Genomic DNA, 20636 nt, shown 5'->3' with positions numbered 1-20636 from the left:
CCGGGAGGCTTGTGACTATCCCATAGACTGCCAAGTAAATAACAGTGTCAAGGTCCATAAAAGGTATGAAAGTCGTCGTCAGAATACTCCATCTGCAGCAACAGGAACACTTTTTGTAAGCGAAGAAAACAAAAATAACAACTTTATTCAATAATTCCTTTGTCAACGCTCTCCTCTGTGTCTGTCAAGATCACCGTATGCTGTGTATGCTCTTCTGTATCATCCGCTCTACAAGGATGCGCTGTTTTCTTTCAAATCAAAGCTAAAGACACATAGAAACAGTGCATCCTTGTGGCGCGGATGATACAGAAGAGCATACACAGCATACAGTGATATGGAGAGACACAATAAGAGAGCGTTGACAAAGGAATTATTGAATAAAGATGTTATTTTTGTTTTCTTCGCTTACAAAAAGTGTTCTCGTCACTTCATATAACCCAGATTGCATGTCTGATGGCAGATGGAGTATTCTGATGACGACCTTTTATGGACCTTGACACTGTTATTTACTTGGCAGTCAATGGGACAGTCTCAAGCATCCAGGTTTTCATCCAAAATATCTTTAATTGTGTTCCGAAGACGAACAGAGCTTTTACGGGTTTGGAACGGAATAGAGGTAAGTGATTAATGACAAAATTTTCATTTTTGGGTGGAGTATCCCTTTAATATCTCTAACACAATATCTTTCTTACTTTTGTCACCTTTTTATGTCATTTTTTGCAGGAAGATGATTATTTGTGTTTAATATTAATTATAATTAATTAATTTTTTGTGGGTATGAATAATTTGGGGCTAAAATGTATATTTATTTCTGGTCTGTCTGAACTCTTCTCTGGTTTATAATCCTGACAGATGAACCATGTAAAACCCCAAATGCAGGGTAGAGGGGTTCAGTGAATGTGGTCTGGACTCTGTGTAGTAGAGTCATTGTGTCAGAGACGCTGTAGAAGCACAGAGTTCCTGCTCTGTGATCCAGATACACTCCTATTCTAGAGGAGCGGACAGCAGGGATTGAGACATGCTCATTATTATGTATGAAACTGACATTCTGCTGATAGAGGGACAATCTCCATGATTTTTTGTTGAAGCCAAGTTTACAGTCTTCCCTGTTTCCTTTACGACCAATTCCTTTGTAACAAACTGCTACAGCCCAATATTTCCCTCGGCATTCAACCTCCCAGTAACAGCGCCCGCACAAACCCTCTCTACACAAGACATTACAATATTCATCAAATCTCTCTGGGTGATCAGGATATTGCTGGACTTCATCCGAAAATGATGCTTTTCTGTTGTCTTTTGACAAGATGATATCTTCGTGTACAGTGTTTGGATCCAGTTTCAGTTGACGGAAACCTAAAGAAAATGGGGTGACAAATACATATTCAAATAAATTACTGCCCACCACCCCTTGCTCAAAGTGTCACATTTTAATAACTAATGATTAAAATAGATATGTTGATAGATTTATTTTATAATAAATTAAATATTTATATAAATTTTTTTTAGACATTATTAACTATCATTCAACAGTTGTGTGGAACCAACGTACAAAAATAAAACTCAACTTACACTGCAAATATTCATTTGGAGTTTTAGGTTCTGGAGACTCTGAAACATGGACGTTTGACACTAAAGATGAGGCAAGAAACAATCAAATGCTTAATTTACAAACAAGTTATATAACACCTTTTTAGACTAAAAAGCATTTAATAATAAAGAAAATACCGTCTCGAGATATTCTGGCTGTTTGCTGTTGACAGACATCCTCCAAAACCTCTCTGAATGCTGAGATTGAAATGTCTTTAAAAGACAGATGAGTGTGTTGAGTGAAGCTGGGAACGTCTTCATATGAGGGTAAAACACACACAGACTGACAGCTCTGAAATGAGAAAAATACTTCAGACTTAGTTTGTGACACACAAGTGGACTGTTTCCACTAAATAAAAGAAACAGAAAAAGCATTGAACAATGAATGGTGACCACCCTGTTATCCTGCATAATTACTGAAGGACTTTCATCACCTTCAGACATTGGATCTGATCAGTAATCAGAAGTTTCTCAATCTCTGCTTGTGTTTTTCTGAGTTCTGTCAGCTCTTGATCCAGATGTTTGTGAAGTTTCTCTGCTCGATCTATCTCAGTCTTCTCCTGATCTCTGATCTGCTCTTTAATCTCAGAGCGTTTCTTCTCCAGAGAGCAGATGAGCTCAGTGAAGACCTTCTCAATGTTCTCCACGGCCTCTTGTGCTGAACTCTGTTGGACAGGAACAACAGCCTAAATACTGTATTTATGTGACCAATATTAATGAACTGTATTACTCCTTTATCATAATTCTTGGCCAAATCAAAAAGTCGGTTCAACTAGCAAAATCAAAATGTCACCAGTTTATTATGCCTCTTTTATTATTTTTACTTGCATCTTGTGATACTCACTTTAAAAGACTTCACAGCTTCACTGAGATCTTGCTGACCTCTCTCTCGCTCCTCAATCAGCTTTTGACACGCCACCTTTATCTCCTTTAACTTGTCCTGAGGATGTTAATGTACAAAATCAATGTTCAAAAGTGGAAATACTGTAGTTATACCTTGCCAATCTCATTTTGTGATTGTTAAATATCAAATAAAATATACGTCATAATAAGGTAATAAGGAAGAAGTAGAATAGGCAGCATATTTCTGTAATTTGAGCTAGCAATTAAAAAAAAAAAAAAAACGAACTGATCATATAAAAAGCATTCATTACCTTTTTATTAGTCCATTCTGAATCCATAGATACAACATTGTGGTTTTTATGATTGTCAGTCACACACAAACAACAAATGCATCGATCATCGTCCTGACAGTAAATATCCAGAGGTTTCCCATGACTGAGGCAGATGTTCTCCTGAATGTTTCTGGAGGCTTGGACTAGTTTGTGCTTCATAAACGCAGGAGATTGATAGTGAGGGTGGAAATTAGTTTGACAGAAGGAGGCCAAGCACTGCAGACAGGACTTTACAGCTCTGCTCTTCTCTGTAGTGCAGACATCACACTCCACAGCAGCCGTTTGTAGAGACGTCTTCTGCAGCGTCTCCATCATCTCCGCTATCAGAGTGTTCTTCTTCAGTAGAGGTCTCTGACTGAAGCTCTCTCTGCATTGGGGACAGCAGTACGGCGGCTCCTGCTCCTTCTGGCCCCAGCAGTCAGTAATGCAGCTCATACAGTAACTGTGTCCACAGGGAATCATCACCGGCTCCTTCAGCCGATCCAAACAGACTGAACAGATGAACTGATCCTCATACTGACTCGCTGCAGACTCAGCCATTTCTTTACAGATAGTTTATAGAGCTCTAATAGAAACTGCTCTGCCAGAAGTAAATCAAAGAATATAAATCCACATGTAAATCATTAATGAAAGAGCATGTCTACAAATCTACAAAATGCTTATAATTTTGTGTATTATAAAATAATAATCCTAAACACTTTACCCGTAATAAACATATGACTGAAAGATTAACACAGAATTATTAAAAGCATACAGTAATTACTGCTCTTTACAGTGCAAGCAAAAAGACATGGGTCAAACTATTATTTAAGGTTTCTAAGATGTTCTTACCTGTTTTTATAGAATATCAGTTCAAATATATTCCCTCCTTACAGCTTTAGCTCAACTAGAAGAGTGTGGTTCCTCAAGCAGAGGCTCGTGTAGCAGGGAAATAGGTTTCGTTTCTCTTGAGTCCACACACTTCCTGGTTTTCAGGGTGCAGATGTGTGAGCATGAGAGATAAAGCAAAGACCAAGAGTGTGAAGGAGAATATCTTATTTGTTAGGCCGTGACTTTGCAGTTTTGTTGCTCTTCTCTCTGTACTGTGATCAGAATCATACTGTATTTCTCCACACTAATAATCAGAGCAGTCAAATAGTGTCTATTAACAGACAGAAAATCTTTCTTTGTTTTATCTGCTACTAACAAATTTAGAATGTATTTACATGATCGCTAGAATTTTATTTACACAAACACAAATTACACATTACATTATTAATTGTACATTTAATCAAAGAACAACAAATGTAAAGATGAATCTTTTAAAGAAACAATGCTATGTACTGACAGTAAATGAAGATGATTTAAAAGTTTTAGAGCTGTTTCTTAGCTTTCTGCAAACACCATCAGATAGTTATGAAACGTTAAAAATCAATTAAAATCCTTAAATCAACTTAGTTTTCCAAATTGTAAAGAATTAAATGTACAGAAAGTATAGTTCCTGTTAGCAGATAGAAAACAAGCAAACTAAATCTGAATTTAATACATGTAATTAGCATAATTCATGTAATATATTTATGACGTAAAACATATTATTTTGCTGTAAAAAACAGTTTACAGGATCTGATGGCAATTATCTTCCAAACTATTCAGTCATTAATTGTTAAGTAAAGAAACCTTGCTGAAGATGAATAACTGAAGATGAATATGCCAAGATCATGGTATACAAAAAAAGTACATGTAACATCTGATAATGAACTATAGATTTTTTTTTTTTTTATGCAATACTTATCTTGATAGTGTCTCAAGTATATTCATTGTTGGTGTTTAAGAAATTGTATGCCTTTTGTTTAACCAAACTATAAATTACATTGAGCATTTATATTTATTTCTGATCTTTATGAGCTCCCCTCTCCTCTATGATCCTCACAGAAGAATCCATTCCAGCTAGAAATGCAGGGTAGAGGGGTTCAGTGAATTTGGTCTGGACTCTGTGTAGGAGAGTCATTGTGTCAGAGACGCTGTAGAAGCACAGAGTTCCTGCTCTGTGATCCAGATACACTCCTATTCTAGAGGCAGCAGGGATACGGACCTGTGCTTTATCATGTAAGAAACAGAAATTCTGTAGATAATAGCCCAATCTCCAAGATATATTGTTATAGCCAAGTATGCAGACATCACTTTTTCCTTTACGTCCAATTCTTTTGTAACAAACTGCTACAGCCCAGTTGTTCCCACTGCACTCAACCTCCCAGTAACAGCGACCGCACAAACCCTCTCTACACATGATGTAATGAGACCCATCAAATCGCTCTGGGTGATCAGGATATTGCTGGATTTTATATGAATATGATGCTTTCCTGTTTTCTTCTGATAGTTTGAGTTCTTTATTTGCAGTGTTTGGATCCAGTTCTAGCTGACAGAAATCTGAGGAGGATGGATGCACAAATTCTCATTTTGCACTTTTGATAATATTTATCAATTAGTACTTGCATTTGTGAAAAAATAAATAAATAACTTGACTTACATTGCCAAAATGTACCTGGAGTGTTTGGCTCTGGAGTCTGTGCAACATGAACATTTGACACTGAAAAGACAAAAAGAAACACAATTGTAAAGCCAATATATAGGTGTAATTCTAAATACCAGTAGTATAAATGAGACATTTTATATTCTAAGAATAAGAAGCATTCAGACCTTCTCGAGATATTCTGTCTGTTTGCTGTTGACAAACATCCTCCAAAACTTCTCTGAATGCTGAGATTGAACTGTCTTGAAAAGACAGATGAGTGTGTTGAGTGAAGCTGGGAACATCTTTATATGAGGGTAAAACACACACAGACTGACAGCTCTGAAATGAGAATAAGGATTCAGACATAGCTTGTAAGGCAGCAGACACCTTTTGCTTTACATAAGAGAGAGAACAATCATATATCCATGGTGATATGATGTCATATGGAGGGTTCTCAAACACATATATGATCATAAAAAATACATTTCATTACCTTCAGACAGTGGATCTGATCATCAGTAATCAGAAGTTTCTCAATCTCTGCTTGTGTTTTTCTGAGTTCTGTCAGCTCTTGATCCAGATGTTTGTGAATTTTCTCTGCTCGATCTATCTCAGTCTTCTCCTGATCTCTGATCTGCTCTTTAATCTCAGAGCGTTTCTTCTCCAGAGAGCAGATGAGCTCAGTGAAGACCTTCTCAATGTTCTCCACGGCCTCTTGTGCTGAACTCTGTTGGAGACACAAAACTGTGATCATGCAGAGAGTCACAACAGCCTAAATATGTGACCAATTTGAATTAAATATATTATTTCATGATCATAAATTAATATTGTCCAAATCCAAACAATGATCCTGCATATCATCAGTAAAATTAGTCAGTCAAATGCCATAAAAGTGACGTTTCTGGTGGAAATTCTTTTGTGTGTGCACATAAAATAGGTGATATATACTGGAAACTGACACATTTACTCACTTACTTTATTTTTGTGCACACAAGTCTGGATTCTATAGTAATGCTAAAGTCTCATTTATTGATTTATTTTCTTAAATTCTCCTTCTCATACTACACACCTATACAAGGAAAACAGCTCTAAAGCATGTAAACAGCACTAGAATCTTCTGATACTCACTTTAAAAGACTTCACAGCTTCACTGATTTCCCGCTGACCTCTCTCTCGCTCCTGGATCAGCTTTTGACACTTCACAGTTATCACCTTTAACTCTTTCTGAGGATGTTATTATACAAAATCATTAATTAATATAAGTAGCAATATAGAGCTTGCAAACATAATCTTGTAAATGTTAAGGATCAAGGTTAACTGAGGTTAGTGAGGTAATGAGGAAGTAGATACTATTATCCCAGTAATTCAAGTTAGTAATAAATAAATAAATAACTTTGACTAATCAACTCAGGAAAAACGGTAACTACTTGAAATTCTAAGCAATCGTTACCTTTTTACTAGTCCATTCTGAATCCACAGACACCACACTGTGACTTTTATGATTATCAGTACACATGTAACAAATGCACTGACGGTCATCCTGACAGTAAATCTCCAGAGGTTTCCCATGACTGAGGCAGATGTTCTCCTGAATGTTTCTGGAGGCTTGGACTAGTTTGTGCTTCATAAACGCAGGAGATTGATAGTGAGGCTGCAGGTGAGTTTGACAGAAGGAGGCCAAGCACTGCAGACAGGACTTTACAGCTCTGCTCTTCTCTGTAGTGCAGACATCACACTCAACAGCAGCCGTTTGTAGAGACGTCTTCTGCAGCGTCTCCATCATCTCCGCTTTCATTGTGTTCTTCTTCAGCAGAGGTCTCTGACTGAAGCTCTCTCTGCATTGGGGACAGCAGTACGGCGGCTCCTGCTCCTTCTGCTCCCAGCAGTCAATAATGCAGCTCATACAGTAACTGTGTCCACAGGGAATCGTCACCGGCTCCTTCAGCCGATCCAAACAGACTGAACAGATGAACTGATCCTCATACTGACTCGCTGCAGACTCGGCCATTTCTCTTTTAGCAACTGAAATTATAAGAGAGCATCTATAATGTAAGACCATAGAAAAAAACGAGACAGACTTTGGGAAAATTGGGGAAAAATTCCTTTACTAAATAAATATATTTTGGAATTTATGTATTGATAAAACCCATCTAACTGTAGGAAATTCACTGTAACTGATGGACTTGAATGGATTATTGCTTTCATAAGTCAGTAACTACAAAAATATGATAAAACACACCAAAAATTACGTTTAGTTAAAAAAAATAAACCATTTAAACAGATTTTGTGAGGCTAGTTAACCCCCCATGGTGAAATATTAACATTTTTATGTCTATCTGGTGTTTTTAATATACTCAAAGACAGACCATGTGTTAATTCATCAGTCAAACCCATTGCTGAGCATTTTCATCTTAAAACTGTATTGTATCACAAGATTGTTATCTCTCGATTAGAATCTTTTGCAGGCCTGGGAGGTGCTGTTCTAAGTTGGTTTAAATCCTTTTTAACTAATAGAAAATTTAGGGTTAAAATTGGTAATTGTACTTCATCTCTGGGTCTTTCAAAATGTGGTGTTCCTCAGGGCTCGATTTTAGCTCCTACTCTTTTTTTCTCTATATTTACTTCCTCTGGGTTCTGTGTTTAGAAAGCATGGTGTTTCTTTTCACTGTTATGCCGATGACATGCAAATATATTCACCAGTTACTAGGAAAAAAGAAAGTGCTGTAAATACTTTATCTGCTTGTCTTGATGTTAAATCCTGGCTTTCAAAAAAAAAAATCTTTTCTTAAACACAGATAAAACAGAGGTCACAGTTTTTAACTCCTCAGACGCCAGGCATCAAAATCAATTTCATTTTAAGCACCTAAATTCATTTATCTCTCCTTCAGTGCGAAATTTGGGTGTAGAGTTTAATAATTCTTTAAAATTCGATAAACAGATCAGTTCGGTCGTAGGCTCCAGCTTCTTCTACCTTCGGTCCCTTTTTAAAATTAAACTATTTCTTTCTGTAGTTTCCCTAGGGATTGCCATCCATGCCTTCATCACGTCACGGCTGGATTACTGTAACTCGCTGTACTATGGCATTTCAAAAATTCAAATTTCTCGTTTACAGGTAGTACAAAATGCAGCAGCTAGATTTCTGAAGGGGTGTAAAAAAAATTATCATGTTACACCCATTCTGAAATCCCTGCATTGGCTGCCTGTTCAGCACAGAATTGAGTTTAAAATTCTTCTGTTTGTTTACAAATCATTGAACAATTTAGCTCCGCTTTATCTTACAAACCTACTTCATCCCTACATCCCCACAAAACGATTACGATCCAAGGAAAAACTTCTCAAGATACCTCGCACTCGTCTAAAGATGAGAGGAAATAGAGCATTTGAAGTGGCTGGTCCTACTCTATGGAACAACTTACCATGTCATATTTGAATGGCCTCCACTCTACCTGTGTTTAAATCTTGTCTAAAAACTCATTTTTTTAACTTGGCGTTTAATAATTGATTTTGTTATAGTTATGTTATGTGTATTTGACATTATGCTATTAATATTTTTACTTTTTGTATTTGTGCTATTGATAGTGTACAGCACTTTGGTCGGCTTTTAGCTGTTTTTAAATGTGCTTTAGAAACTTTATCTATGGTTTCAAAGACAAAAACGTTTTAAAAACATGGTTTGAAACAATCCGGTTCCTACCATCACAAACATGTAACCAATGCCGTCAACTTGCAGGGCAGGGCTTTTGTGCAACATTAGCAAGTTAGTAACACATTATCAGCAATTTAATAACGTAGTCAAACCAAAGGCTAATGACATTAATTAGTATGTTAGATGTCAGATGTTGTGTAGAGCAATACATAAAAGTCATTAGCATTCTGACACACTGACTTGTAGACGACCCTGTATAATTCACTCTTCCTCTTCTTCAAAATCAGTTTCTAGTTCAAACATATATGGATAAATTAATCCACTATTACCACTTGCCATTGTGTAGTGTTTACTCCTTCAGTTAACTGAGTGAAAGTGGCACATATCTGAGCTGGTGTGATTGCAATTTGCATATTAATGAACCCACATATAGTCACTGAGGTAAGGGTGTTATATTAATTCAAGTCATTAAGAAATCATTTTCATGGTGAAAAAAATGTTTAAAGGATAAATCTAGTGACTGCAAGGGGACTTTAAGGAAAACCTAACAGGAAGGCATTTTCACAACTTTCCTAAAAATCTTTCTGGTTTGGTTACATTCTTTTTTTAAGGCGGAGATGTAGTTTCTAGAATGTTCTAAAAAAAAAAGCTGTACCTGAAAGCAAAATGTTGTGCAACAGAATGTATTTATTACTTTTTTAAAAAATTTTTATCAATTAGTGATTAATCCAACTCTATTTTAGAGCTGGAACTGCCTGTTTGAAAAATGTACATTTAGGTTTCTGCATTGGAATCATTTATGTAGGGTGAACACATAAAAAAACAAAAATAAAAAAAATAAAAAAACACATTTCTTTGCATTTTAATACATGTTGCGTGCAGTAACAAATAAAACAGGTCCTTCCACAATAAAATTTGTTTACATCAGTGAACGGCCTTATTATGTAGAAATTAATATCTTCATGTCAAAGTGTTTACTACCTCGATGACGAGGAAGTTTTGCTTTGAGACATGGCCACAATCACCATCTTCATACTGCATCAGCCAAAATTATTTTACCAATTAACAAAATCCTGCTTTTTCATTTAAATCCTTTTATATGCTCTGTCAGTGCATACACATTGAGCACATTACAATCAAGCTGATCTAAACTCACCCAAGGTAAACTACTTACTTTTTTGTAACGTTATTCCCTACAATAATAACAAAAAGACACTGGTCTAGATATTTGGTGAAGAGGCACATGAGAAAAGTTTTTTATGTCAAAAAAAAAAAAAAAAACGTTTTCTGGAAGTCAGAGCAAATTTTCAGCTAGATAGAATTATGTCTCAAAATTATATAAATATACTTATTCATTACTACAAGAAACTGATAAACAGTTGTTGTAATAGCAAGCAGAGAAATAATCAAATGCTGCTTCTTTCAATACAGGAACATCAGCAGAGCCATTATCTGTGGATGTTATAAAGTTCTTACCTGCTTTGACAGAGCCAACAAGTCAGAAGATGTGGGGCAATAAGCAGAGTTTCAATTACTGGTCTAACAGGGAAGTTTCTCTAGAAATCACACACAAGCAAGGGGGAGGGGAATTTGTGTATAATATGTTGAAAATGCAAAACAGCTAAATGTTAAACATTCCTTTTAAAATGTAGGTTTGTTTTCTAGAATGTTTATAAGACTTCATAACAGAAAGTAAAATGTTGTGCAACAGAATGCATTTATTACAGTGTGTCCATATTTATTATGCAAGTTGATATTCTGGTCATATTTTTTTTTCCAAGCACATTTGACCAATTCCAAACCACATTAATCTTAATAACTACCATTAATTTTGCATTTAATCATTTACATGTGATATATAATTGTTAACAAGGGCTGGAAGTCAAAAATGCCATATACTCAGGTGTGCATAATTATTAAGGAGGTTTTCTTTTATGGGTAATATGATCCAAAAAAAAGAGATTTAACACACTGGAAAATTATTAAATGTCCATGAGAAATAATCAAAACTAATGAAATAGAGAAATTACAAATATACATCATAACCAGTGGACAGTGAAATGCTCACTGAGTTAAAAAGATCCTGGAACCAGAGACCAGCCAGCCATCATCCCGCTGCACGGAGTGAGCCCTTTACTGCAGACGTAAAGCGTGCGCCCGTTGCGACTGAGAGCCTGAGCTTCGATCAGCATCTGACCAAATGCGTGAGCCGGCAACATCGTCTGTTCCCGAGGGAGTTTTGGTGGCGATCGATGGCTTGGAGGAAAGCCCCGCTCACACTCCCACCAATGAGGGTGAGCTGCAACTGGTCACTGGACTACTTTATGAGGAATGTATGGACTGTTTTAGAGGTTGTTTAGTTGTATGGTTTGTTTAGTAGTTTGGCAGATCTCCTGCGTCTCCGCTGGTTCCGTCCAGCTCCTGTCCTCCAGTCATCCCATCCCCAGTCTTCCCTACCAGCCTCCCTCTCCCGCCTCCTCTTAAACCAGCCAGTTCCTCAGCCCCATCTCCGCTGGTGCCTGTCAGCCCCTCGGCACACCCTCAGTCAGCGCCAGTTGGGCACTCTGATCCGCAGCCACAAAACTTCGAGTCTACAGCTCCGCCTTGGCATGAGGATCCCCTGTCTCTGCCTCCAGCCTCAGAGCCCTGGACTACACCTCGGTCCTTAGACCCATCGGCTCCCCCTTGGCTCATAGCTCCCTCGTCTCCACTGTGGCCCGTCATCCCACCAGCTCCACTGGACTCCTTCGGCCCCCCGGCTCCGCCTTAGTCAGTTGTCGACCATCCGCCGCCTCGGGACTCCACTCCTCTGGCTTCGCCTTGTCACTCCATCCCTCTGGCTCTGTCAGGCTCCTCTTTCCCTCCAGCTCCACCTCCATCCTCAGTCGCTCCAGCTCCACTGTGGGCCACTATCCTGGCTGGCCTCTGGATTCCCATCTGGCTCCTCCTGCTCCGGGCTCCTCCCTGGCTCCTCCCTCGATCTACTACACCCTGGCACCATAGACTATGCTCCTTTTCCATTGCCCTCCATTTCCCCTAGTCAGCTCCCCTACTTAAAGTCTTCCTTCTGTTTAGTAGTTGGTCGGTTATTGTTTTGTGTTACATGTGTTTCTGCTACCCAGAGTTTCTTCCTTGTATTCATGTGGATTATATTTAAAGTCATTTTGTGGATTATCTTCATCTTCATCGCCTTTATTATAGAGACCGTAACACATGTATTTACATGTATATATTTATATTCATAATTTATATTATATAAACATATTTAATATAAACATAACATATTTTTCTTATGTACACATTTTTTTTTAAATATACACATGCATGTGTGTGTATTTATATATACATAACGTGTGTACTGTATATATTTATTATGTAAACTTTTTTTTCTGGATGCGAATAATCGCATTAATCAATTTGACAGCACTAACTTAAAGATAAGAATTAAGAGTGAATGTGTCCATAATATGTAAAAACGCATCTTCACATTGAGTTATGAATTAGCTATATGAATCACGTAAATAAGTCATCCTATGTTTTCAATTCAAAATGGCGAAATTTTAACAAAAAGTCAGGTAGCTTGCAACACAGGATATTATTGTGGTCGTTTTACATTTCCATCGTAAAACAGCTGTCAAATATTAAATATTTAGCATACCTGTTTAACGTTTCTGTTTGGTTCCTGAACCGCATTTTGAATGAATCGGCTGAACAATCATTCAGTCACCCATTCATAAAATCATCAGGCACTTGATTTGTTTCTGAGTGAATCATTCCTTTTGAACGAATCCAATGAGTCTATGACTTATTCATTAAGACAGTGACTTGCCGCCGCCTACTGGCGGTTTTAGATTCATATTTAAAACATAATCATATTTCTGTAAAAATCGTATATTTAAAACATCAATCTAATGCAGTCATATGCTATATTATTTATGCGATTATAGTTGCTTTAAGAGCATTCATGCCACCCCTAATCTGCATCAAACAGTCTGTGTAAATACATCTAATGCCACCTCAGTGCAAGTATTTTGTTGATAGTGATTCCATTTGATTGTTAACAGCGCTATAGTGTTTTATTACTCTAATTAAACGTAGGTCTATTAAATTTATGAATTTGACATAAAATGGACCATAAATGTAATATGGTTAGAAAAAATAAGGCAAAAATGTATGGACGACATCATTTTTGGTATGTATGTAAATAGTACTAAAGTTAGTGTAATGGCAACAACATTGGGGATTTCAAGACAGCCCAGCTCAAATTATGTTGTTTATATTATGTTTAATTAGAACGTTTAGAATCAAAACTCATAAAGCATTTTCAGATTTTTTACTGGTACTGCACAATTCCAAATCAGTTAAGTCTGTTTTGAACTATCTTCTATATGATGTTTCCTAAAGTGTCAGGGACAAGAAAGAAAAGGTCTCTTAACTCAAAACTTTTCATCTTGCCAGAAAACCTAATGAAATTCTGTTCAGTTACCAAATGTTTTGACAATCATAATACACTTCTTATGATGCAAGTATTGCATTTGTGTGTTTTTTAAACCCTTGTGTATGGGATGAAATTAGACTCAAAATGATTAATAGATGCACGCACAATTATACATGTACTGCATACATTTTATACATGTTTATACAAAATTTATAAATTTTGAGTCTAATATCATCCCTTGTGCTGTGCTGAAAATCCTTTACCTAATTCGGTGAAACACCAATAATCATCTTTCTAAAAATATTTTATCACCAAAACATATATTCTTTCTTTTTTTTAATTGTTTTCTTTCAGTTAAGACAGGTTTTGTATTTTTTTTTTTTTTTTAGAACTGATTGATCGTAGGTCTTTAAGCACCTCAGGTTTTTAAGTGAAAAAAAAAAGTATTATTTGTAGATAATTTTGGCAGTATTCAGCCAAAAAATAGAGGTGTATAAGTTCAAATCAATGAGGAATATGATCAGTCAGTTCCAAAATGAAATATAAAACCTGTGCTAATTGAAAGAAAGCAAGCTGATAAAAGATTAAATCCAATATGGTGATAATATAGCATAACAGGAAATGTATAAGCAATTTTTTGTAGGCTGCTCATTTTTAACCAGGAACAAATAAATATAACAAATAATAGGATAAAAATGACAAACTCTTTCCATCTTTTCCCCACAAAATTACATTTCATTATCTAGGAAAAGCACTTTCATTCTCTTGCTATCTCTCAAACAAAGGCACACGCATACAGTACACAGACTCATACACACACAGAAACGTACATGCACACTTAAACTTGTCAGTGCTGCTCCACAGGCAGGTCTTTACCCGAGGCAGTCTTAATATGAGGGCTGAACACTACCACTGCACAGATAACAAAGCTTTTCAACATTTGAGTAAATACAGCTGTGGAGGCCTTTACAAGCATACCAAAAGCCTATAGCATGCAAATGGCTGAAATCAATACTACTGCAGAACAGTTTGCCACTTAAGCATAGTAATGAGCAACACAAATAACAAACAGAGCATGCCACTGTACCACGTGCATTTCTATTTTTGTTTTTTGAAGATTTTGAGGTAATTTTAAGGGTTTAATTTGAGACTTTCAAGCAAATGTACAAATATGGTCAGTCAGAACACAAATTATAATGAAAGAAGAAAAAATAAATAAACAGTAAACAAATTAAAGCTTCCTAGTAGCTGTCACGGTCTGCTACTGTGAGGAGAACGGAGCAAGGAACGATGAGACGCAGAGTCCAATTCAAACATACAGACTTTAATAATAGCCAAAGAAAACAGGAAAACGTAGCAAAGGCAGACATGAACAATTCCAGACAAGGGAGAACAGAACGGGTTAGGACTAAATAGGGCAGATAACGAGGGGCAGACAGCTAAGGGAGGGTGACTAATAATGAGAAACACCTGGAACTAATAGAATTAAATGGGGACAGGAACAGGAAGAACCAAATAAGGACAAACAGGATCTACATGGGAAAACTAGGACATGGACTACATGGAACAAAGAAACAAAAAACAGGTCCATAACCCTGACAGCAGCAAACATTAATATATATAAACAATAGAAAAAGAAACAAGGTATTAAGCAAACACTTAAGCTATACATCTGTCTCCACTGACTAATGGCTTCTCAATCAAAGGGTCTCTAAATATAACAGAAACCAAATATGCAGCACTGATTTTAATTTGAGAAAAATTACCCTTTAAACAGCTTGTTTTTATATCATTTATTTTTGATCAGTCTATTACTAGTCTATGTGAACTTTCTCATGTTGTATTATCTTGATAATTGAACAATCTCCAATCCCAAATGCAGGGTAGAGGGGTTCAGTGAATGTGGTCTGGACTCTGTGTAGTAGAGTCATTGTTTTAGAGATCCTGTAGAAGCACAGAGTTCCTGCTCTGTGATCCAGATACACTCCTATTCTAGAAGAGGGGACAACAGGTATACAGACTTGGTTATTATCATGCAAAAAACAGAAATTCTTCTGAGAGCAGGACAATCTCCATGATTTTTTGTTGAAGCCAAGTCTACAGTCACCACTTTTTCCTTTACGACTAATTCCTTTGTAACAAACTGCTATAACACAGTCGTCCCCACTGCACTCAACCTCCCAGTAACAGCGACCGCACAAACCCTCTCTACACAAGATGTAATGAAACCCATCAAATCGCTCTGGGTGATCAGGATATTTCTGAACTTTATATGAACATGATGCTCTTCTGTTCTTTTCTGACAGTTTGAGTTTTGTGTGTGCAGTGTTTGGATCCATTTGGAGTTGGCAGGAATCTGGAGAAGGAATGGGCAAAAAAAGGAAAAAGTATTGAACAATGTACAGTGGTTCCAAAATGGTCATTTCATTATAACAAATAATTTCCACTGATATTTATCAATTAACGTGTGTTTGCCTTGAATAAACCGAAGTTCAACTTACACTGCAAAAAATCATTTTGGGTCTTTGGTTCTGGAGGCTTTGCAACATGGACATTTGACACTGGAGAGACGACACAAAACAAGTACATGGTTAATGTGTTGGTTAACTCCTACAGAGTATTAATGACAAAACAACATATTAAGAAATTCAGACCTTCTTGAGATATTCTGGCTGTTTGCTGTTGACAGACGTCCTCCAAAATCTCTCTGAATGCTGAGATTGAAATGTCTTTAAAAGACAGATGAGTGTGTTGAGTGAAGCTGGGAACGTCTTCATATGAGGGTAAAACACACACAGACTGACAGCTCTGAAATGAGACAAATACAGCACTGCTTGTTATGTACAACCCCAAATCAGAAAAAGTTCAGACGTTTTGTAAAATCTAATAAAATCAAGAATCTGTGATTTGTTAATTCTCTTTAACCTTTATTTAATTGACAAAATACAAATAAAAGATTTTCAATGTTGTTCCTGACCAAATAAAATGTATTCTTTAAATATAAAAAGATTATGATTTTGATGACTGCCACACACTCAAAAAAAAAAAAAAAAAGAAAAATGATCACAACGTTAAATTTTTTGGGAATTGAAGACACTAATTGTTAAAGTTTTGCAACCAACTGCTGCTCAGCAGTCCGTGGTCATCTGATTCTCCTTTTCATGATGGGCCATATGTTTTCAATAGGAGAAAGATCTGGACTGCCGGCAGGCCAGTCTAGCACATGCAGAACGAGACCTGCCATTGTCATGATCTAATAACCATACTTCCCATGAAAGACATCATCTTGATGGAAGTATATGTCTCTTTACAATCCCAATATATGCCTCCTTGTCAATGGTGCCTTCGTACATATGCCAGTCAGCCATGCCGTTTGCACTGATGCACCCATATACCATGACAGATGTTTGCTTTTGGATCCGTCACTGATGAAAGTCTGCATGGTCCTTTTGGTCTTTGCAACCAAGAACTCAAAGTCCATTTAAAAAAAAAAAAAAGTTAAAATGTGGGCTCATCTGACCACAGCACACATTTCCTCTGTCTTTTGGACAATCTAAGAGGAGCTCTGGCCCAGAGAACCCGGGAGCTTCACTGCACAGAACTGATGTATAGCTTTCTCGAGATTCAAGTTGCATTTCCAGATGCAGCGGCAGACTGTGTCGAGTGACTGTGGTTTTCTGAAGGACTCCTCAGCCCATGTGGCTATATTTAACACAGCAGCATTACGGTTTTTTTTATGCAATGCCATCTGGGGGCTCAAAGACCATGTATTCACCTGAGGTTTCCTGCCTTGCCTTACACAGACTGAGATTTCTCTGGATTCCCTGAATCTTTTCACAATATTATGTATGGTAGTTGGTCTTTGCGATTTTGCATTGAGAAATGTGTTTTGACTTCTCTAATATAATTTGGCAGAAAGTGATGACCCGTGATCCAGTTTTGCTTGCAAAGACTGAGATGCACATTTTATACCCGAACATGATACCCTCACCTATTACCAATTCATCAAATCAGACAGGATGCTCTCTATAAACGCAATCATGATTCAAATCAGACAGGATGCTCCCTATAAACGCAATCATGATACCATCAAAATCAACATTTGTGTCTATGTTTACAAAATACGCTTCTTGATTCTTTATTTTATTGCATTTTACAAAACATCCCAACTCTTTCTGATTTGGGGTTGTAAAAGAAACTCTTTTAAAATGTGAAACAGTGAGTTAGTATACAAACACGTGGCATATTGTAATGAAAGGACTTGTATTACCTTCAGACAGTGGATCTGATCATCAGTAATCAGAAGTTTCTCGATCTCTGTTTGTGTTTTTCTGAGTTGTGTCAGCTCTTGATCCAGATGTTTGTGAAGTTTCTCTGCTCGATCTATCTCAGTCTTCTCCTGATCTCTGATCTGCTCTTTAATCTCAGAGCGTTTCTTCTCCAGAGAGCAGATGAGCTCAGTGAAGACCTTCTCAATGTTCTCCACGGCCTCTTGTGCTGAACTCTGTTGGAGACACAAAACTGTGATCATGCAGATCATTATTGTGACTTAATTTAGCACAGTAGCCAATGTATGAGTCAAATTCCAAATGGCTTTTTTTGCACCCTTGAAGGGCACTTCGGGAAGGGGATGCCATTTGTAGAGACGTTTGAAAGTGAACAACTAAATCGCTACACGAAGGGCCCTTCCAGAAGACCATTAGCGAAGGGAACATGCGATGGTCACTTCAAGGAAGTGATTTCTGTTTGTGATCATGTGATCTTTGGTTAGAAGATCTTGTGATGCATTTTAAAGCAAATTTGGGGTTGATTTCGACCTCACATACAAAAATAGACTAATTAAATTTGTCTTTATTTGAATGTAATATGAAATATTTTTAGTCAGTTATAGAAATATGATTTAAGATGGTAGTGTAAGCAAGTTTAGTTTGAAAAAGTTTAATAGTAAATAAGACAATATTTGAATAAAATAAGAAGAAGAAGAAATATTTGCAACAACTGATGGAGTGCTGAATGCTGCACGCACGCGCAAATTTGTCAAGGTAACATTTGCTCAGTCATTCCCTTCGCCAAGGGAGCTCCAAACACTTATACCAGACAGTAATGCCCTACACCCTTCAGAGAACACACTTCAGGGCTCTACCCTTCAAAGGCAGTAAAGCATAGGGATGCTCACTTTTTTGGGAAATTCCTTAAATAATAAGCTGTTTTTGTTCTAAATAATGTAAACAGACAGTAAACTAGTGGCTCTCAAACTCCAAAACTCCATGAGTTGTAAGTCACTTTTTTATAGCACTTTTTTAAACATTATTTGGAGCTTAAAGCTCATTGGCCACCATCTACCTTTATTGAATTAAAAAGAAAAAATCTACTTTTGTGTGTCAAACAAACTTTAAAACAAAACAACTTTAAAAATAAAGAAAACAGAAAGAAACATACTTTAAGAAGCTTAACAGATTCACTGAGTTCCTGCTGACTACTGTCTCGTTCCTGGATCAGCTTCTGACACTCCTCCTTTATCTCCTCTAATTCTTTCTGATGATGTTATCATAAAAATTAATAAAACAACAGGTAAAAATAGAAACAACACCTTTCCATTCTGATAAAGGGTTAATCAAAAATCATAAAAATGTATGCAATATAAAAATAATAATAGTTTTTTTTATTATTGTTGATATTACCTTTTTACTAGTCCATTCTGAATCCACATACACAACATTGTGTCCTTTATGATTATCAGTACACATGCAACAAATGCACTGACGGTCATCCTGACAGTAAATCTCCAGAGGTTTCCCATGACTGAGGCAGATGTTCTCCTGAATGTTTCTGGAGGCTTTGACTAGTTTGTGCTTCATAAACGCAGGAGATTGATAGTGAAGCTGCAGGTGAGTTTGACAGAAGGAGGCCAAGCACTGCAGACAGGACTTTACAGCTCTCTTCTTCTCTGTAGTGCAGACATCACACTCCACAGCAGCCGTTTGTAGAGACGTCTTCTGCAGCGTCTCCATCATCTCCGCTATCAGAGTGTTCTTCTTCAGTAGAGGTCTCTGACTGAAGCTCTCTCTGCATTGGGGACAGCAGTACGGCGGCTCCTGCTCCTTCTGGCCCCAGCAGTCAGTAATGCAGCTCATACAGTAACTGTGTCCACAGGGAATCGTCACCGGCTCCTTCAGCCGATCCAAACAGACTGAACAGATGAACTGATCCTCATACTGACTCGCTGCAGACTCGGCCATTTCTTTGCAGATAGTTTATAGAGCTCTAATAGAAAATGCTATAAGAAGAAGTAAATAATTAAAGAAAGAGAACATAAATTCAATTTTTTTTTTCAATGCAAGCAAAAGAGACAGGTAAAACTATCTTCTATAGAACAGCGTGGATCCTTAAGCAGAGGCTTGTTTAGCAGAGAGATAGGTTTCGCTTCTCCTGAATCCACACACTTCCTGGTTTTCAGATGTGTGCATGTCGCAAGAGGGAAAGCGAAGACCAAAGGGCTTTTCACACTGCGCTTAACCCCGGGTTTTGTCAAGAAAACATGTTATTTGTCATATATCTTGTGTCAGAATTCCAGTAAACAGCAATAGTAAAATGGATGGTCATTCTATATGTACTCTACCTAAAAAGATTCTTTATCTTTTACACTTGCTATGTAGTTTTATTTAATTTTACTACTTTTAGCTGATTTATTTCCATGCAATGGAGAGGAGTGTAAAAGTTGAGAGGTGCCTAACCAAACATTTATTTGTGTGTAAAGTTTCCACAAATAATGATAACAACCTTAATCACATTTTTTTTTTTTTACTTTAAGAATAAATTCTGTTCTATTCTAATCAACAATAGATATTTGCTGTCAATAAAACTTAATTTGTATTTAGTCCATTATAGTCGTGATCACCACAGAAATATGTAGTTTTAATAAAACTGTAGATAATAAAAAGTATAGTTGTGTAGTATAGTTTGTATAAAAATATTCCATTTCAACAATACTTATGTTTTTGAACAAATAAAAACAAAATTTTGTTTCACCACGCATGTTACAAGGTACAGGAATAGAAACGTGATTTCTTTTTAAAAGCAGACAACATGACAAAAGTTACCATTGGATCTTATCAAGTCCTTACCTACTTCAACAGACACACAACACGGATATTATCTGTTTTACAGCTTTGGCCCAAAGAACAGCCGTGCAGATCTATTGAGGTTGAAGCACGTGTGTTGCAGTAAATTAGGTTTTGTTTCTATTGAATTCATATACTTCCTGGTTTTCTGTGCGTAAACGACATGGGCGTGTGGGCT

At 36.8% G+C, this 20636-nt stretch overlaps 3 protein-coding genes across 4 annotated transcripts; all 3 read right to left on the bottom strand.

The window, feature by feature from the left end:
* Positions 1 to 779: 779 nt before the first annotated feature.
* On the bottom strand, positions 780 to 3714 carry LOC109078471 (E3 ubiquitin/ISG15 ligase TRIM25-like). 2 transcript variants are annotated; one of them, XM_042771809.1, is made up of 7 exons: positions 3594 to 3714; positions 2742 to 3342; positions 2432 to 2527; positions 2022 to 2252; positions 1726 to 1879; positions 1570 to 1608; positions 780 to 1353 (listed from the first exon to the last, which is right to left on the bottom strand). In XM_042771809.1, exons 2-7 carry the CDS (start codon positions 3300 to 3302, stop codon positions 806 to 808), a joined length of 1629 nt encoding a protein of 542 aa, XP_042627743.1. In that variant the 5' UTR covers positions 3303 to 3342; positions 3594 to 3714; the 3' UTR covers positions 780 to 805. The 2 variants fall into 2 exon arrangements, with proteins under 2 accessions (XP_042627743.1, XP_042627742.1); XM_042771808.1 differs by having other exon boundaries at positions 781 to 1353; positions 1570 to 1629; positions 3594 to 3712.
* Positions 3715 to 4549: 835 nt separating this feature from the next.
* LOC109103964 (tripartite motif-containing protein 16-like) lies at positions 4550 to 19651 on the bottom strand. Its single transcript, XM_042771810.1, has 7 exons — positions 19577 to 19651; positions 6704 to 7261; positions 6382 to 6477; positions 5747 to 5980; positions 5439 to 5592; positions 5269 to 5328; positions 4550 to 5168 (listed from the first exon to the last, which is right to left on the bottom strand). Exons 2-7 carry the CDS (start codon positions 7259 to 7261, stop codon positions 4627 to 4629), a joined length of 1644 nt encoding a protein of 547 aa, XP_042627744.1. The 5' UTR covers positions 19577 to 19651; the 3' UTR covers positions 4550 to 4626.
* LOC122134402 (tripartite motif-containing protein 16-like) lies at positions 14641 to 20538 on the bottom strand. Its single transcript, XM_042771845.1, has 7 exons — positions 20462 to 20538; positions 19019 to 19614; positions 18777 to 18872; positions 17608 to 17841; positions 15992 to 16145; positions 15839 to 15898; positions 14641 to 15693 (listed from the first exon to the last, which is right to left on the bottom strand). The coding sequence occupies exons 2-7, from the start codon at positions 19574 to 19576 to the stop codon at positions 15152 to 15154; spliced, it is 1644 nt and encodes a 547-aa protein (XP_042627779.1). The 5' UTR covers positions 19577 to 19614; positions 20462 to 20538; the 3' UTR covers positions 14641 to 15151.
* Between the last annotated feature and the right edge of the window lie 98 nt (positions 20539 to 20636).

The sequence above is a fragment of the Cyprinus carpio genome, chromosome A15, assembly GCF_018340385.1.
Source record: "Cyprinus carpio isolate SPL01 chromosome A15, ASM1834038v1, whole genome shotgun sequence".
NCBI lineage: Eukaryota > Metazoa > Chordata > Actinopteri > Cypriniformes > Cyprinidae > Cyprinus > Cyprinus carpio.
Note: the sequence above shows the minus strand (reverse complement) of the source record. Positions and strands in the feature narration are given on the sequence as shown.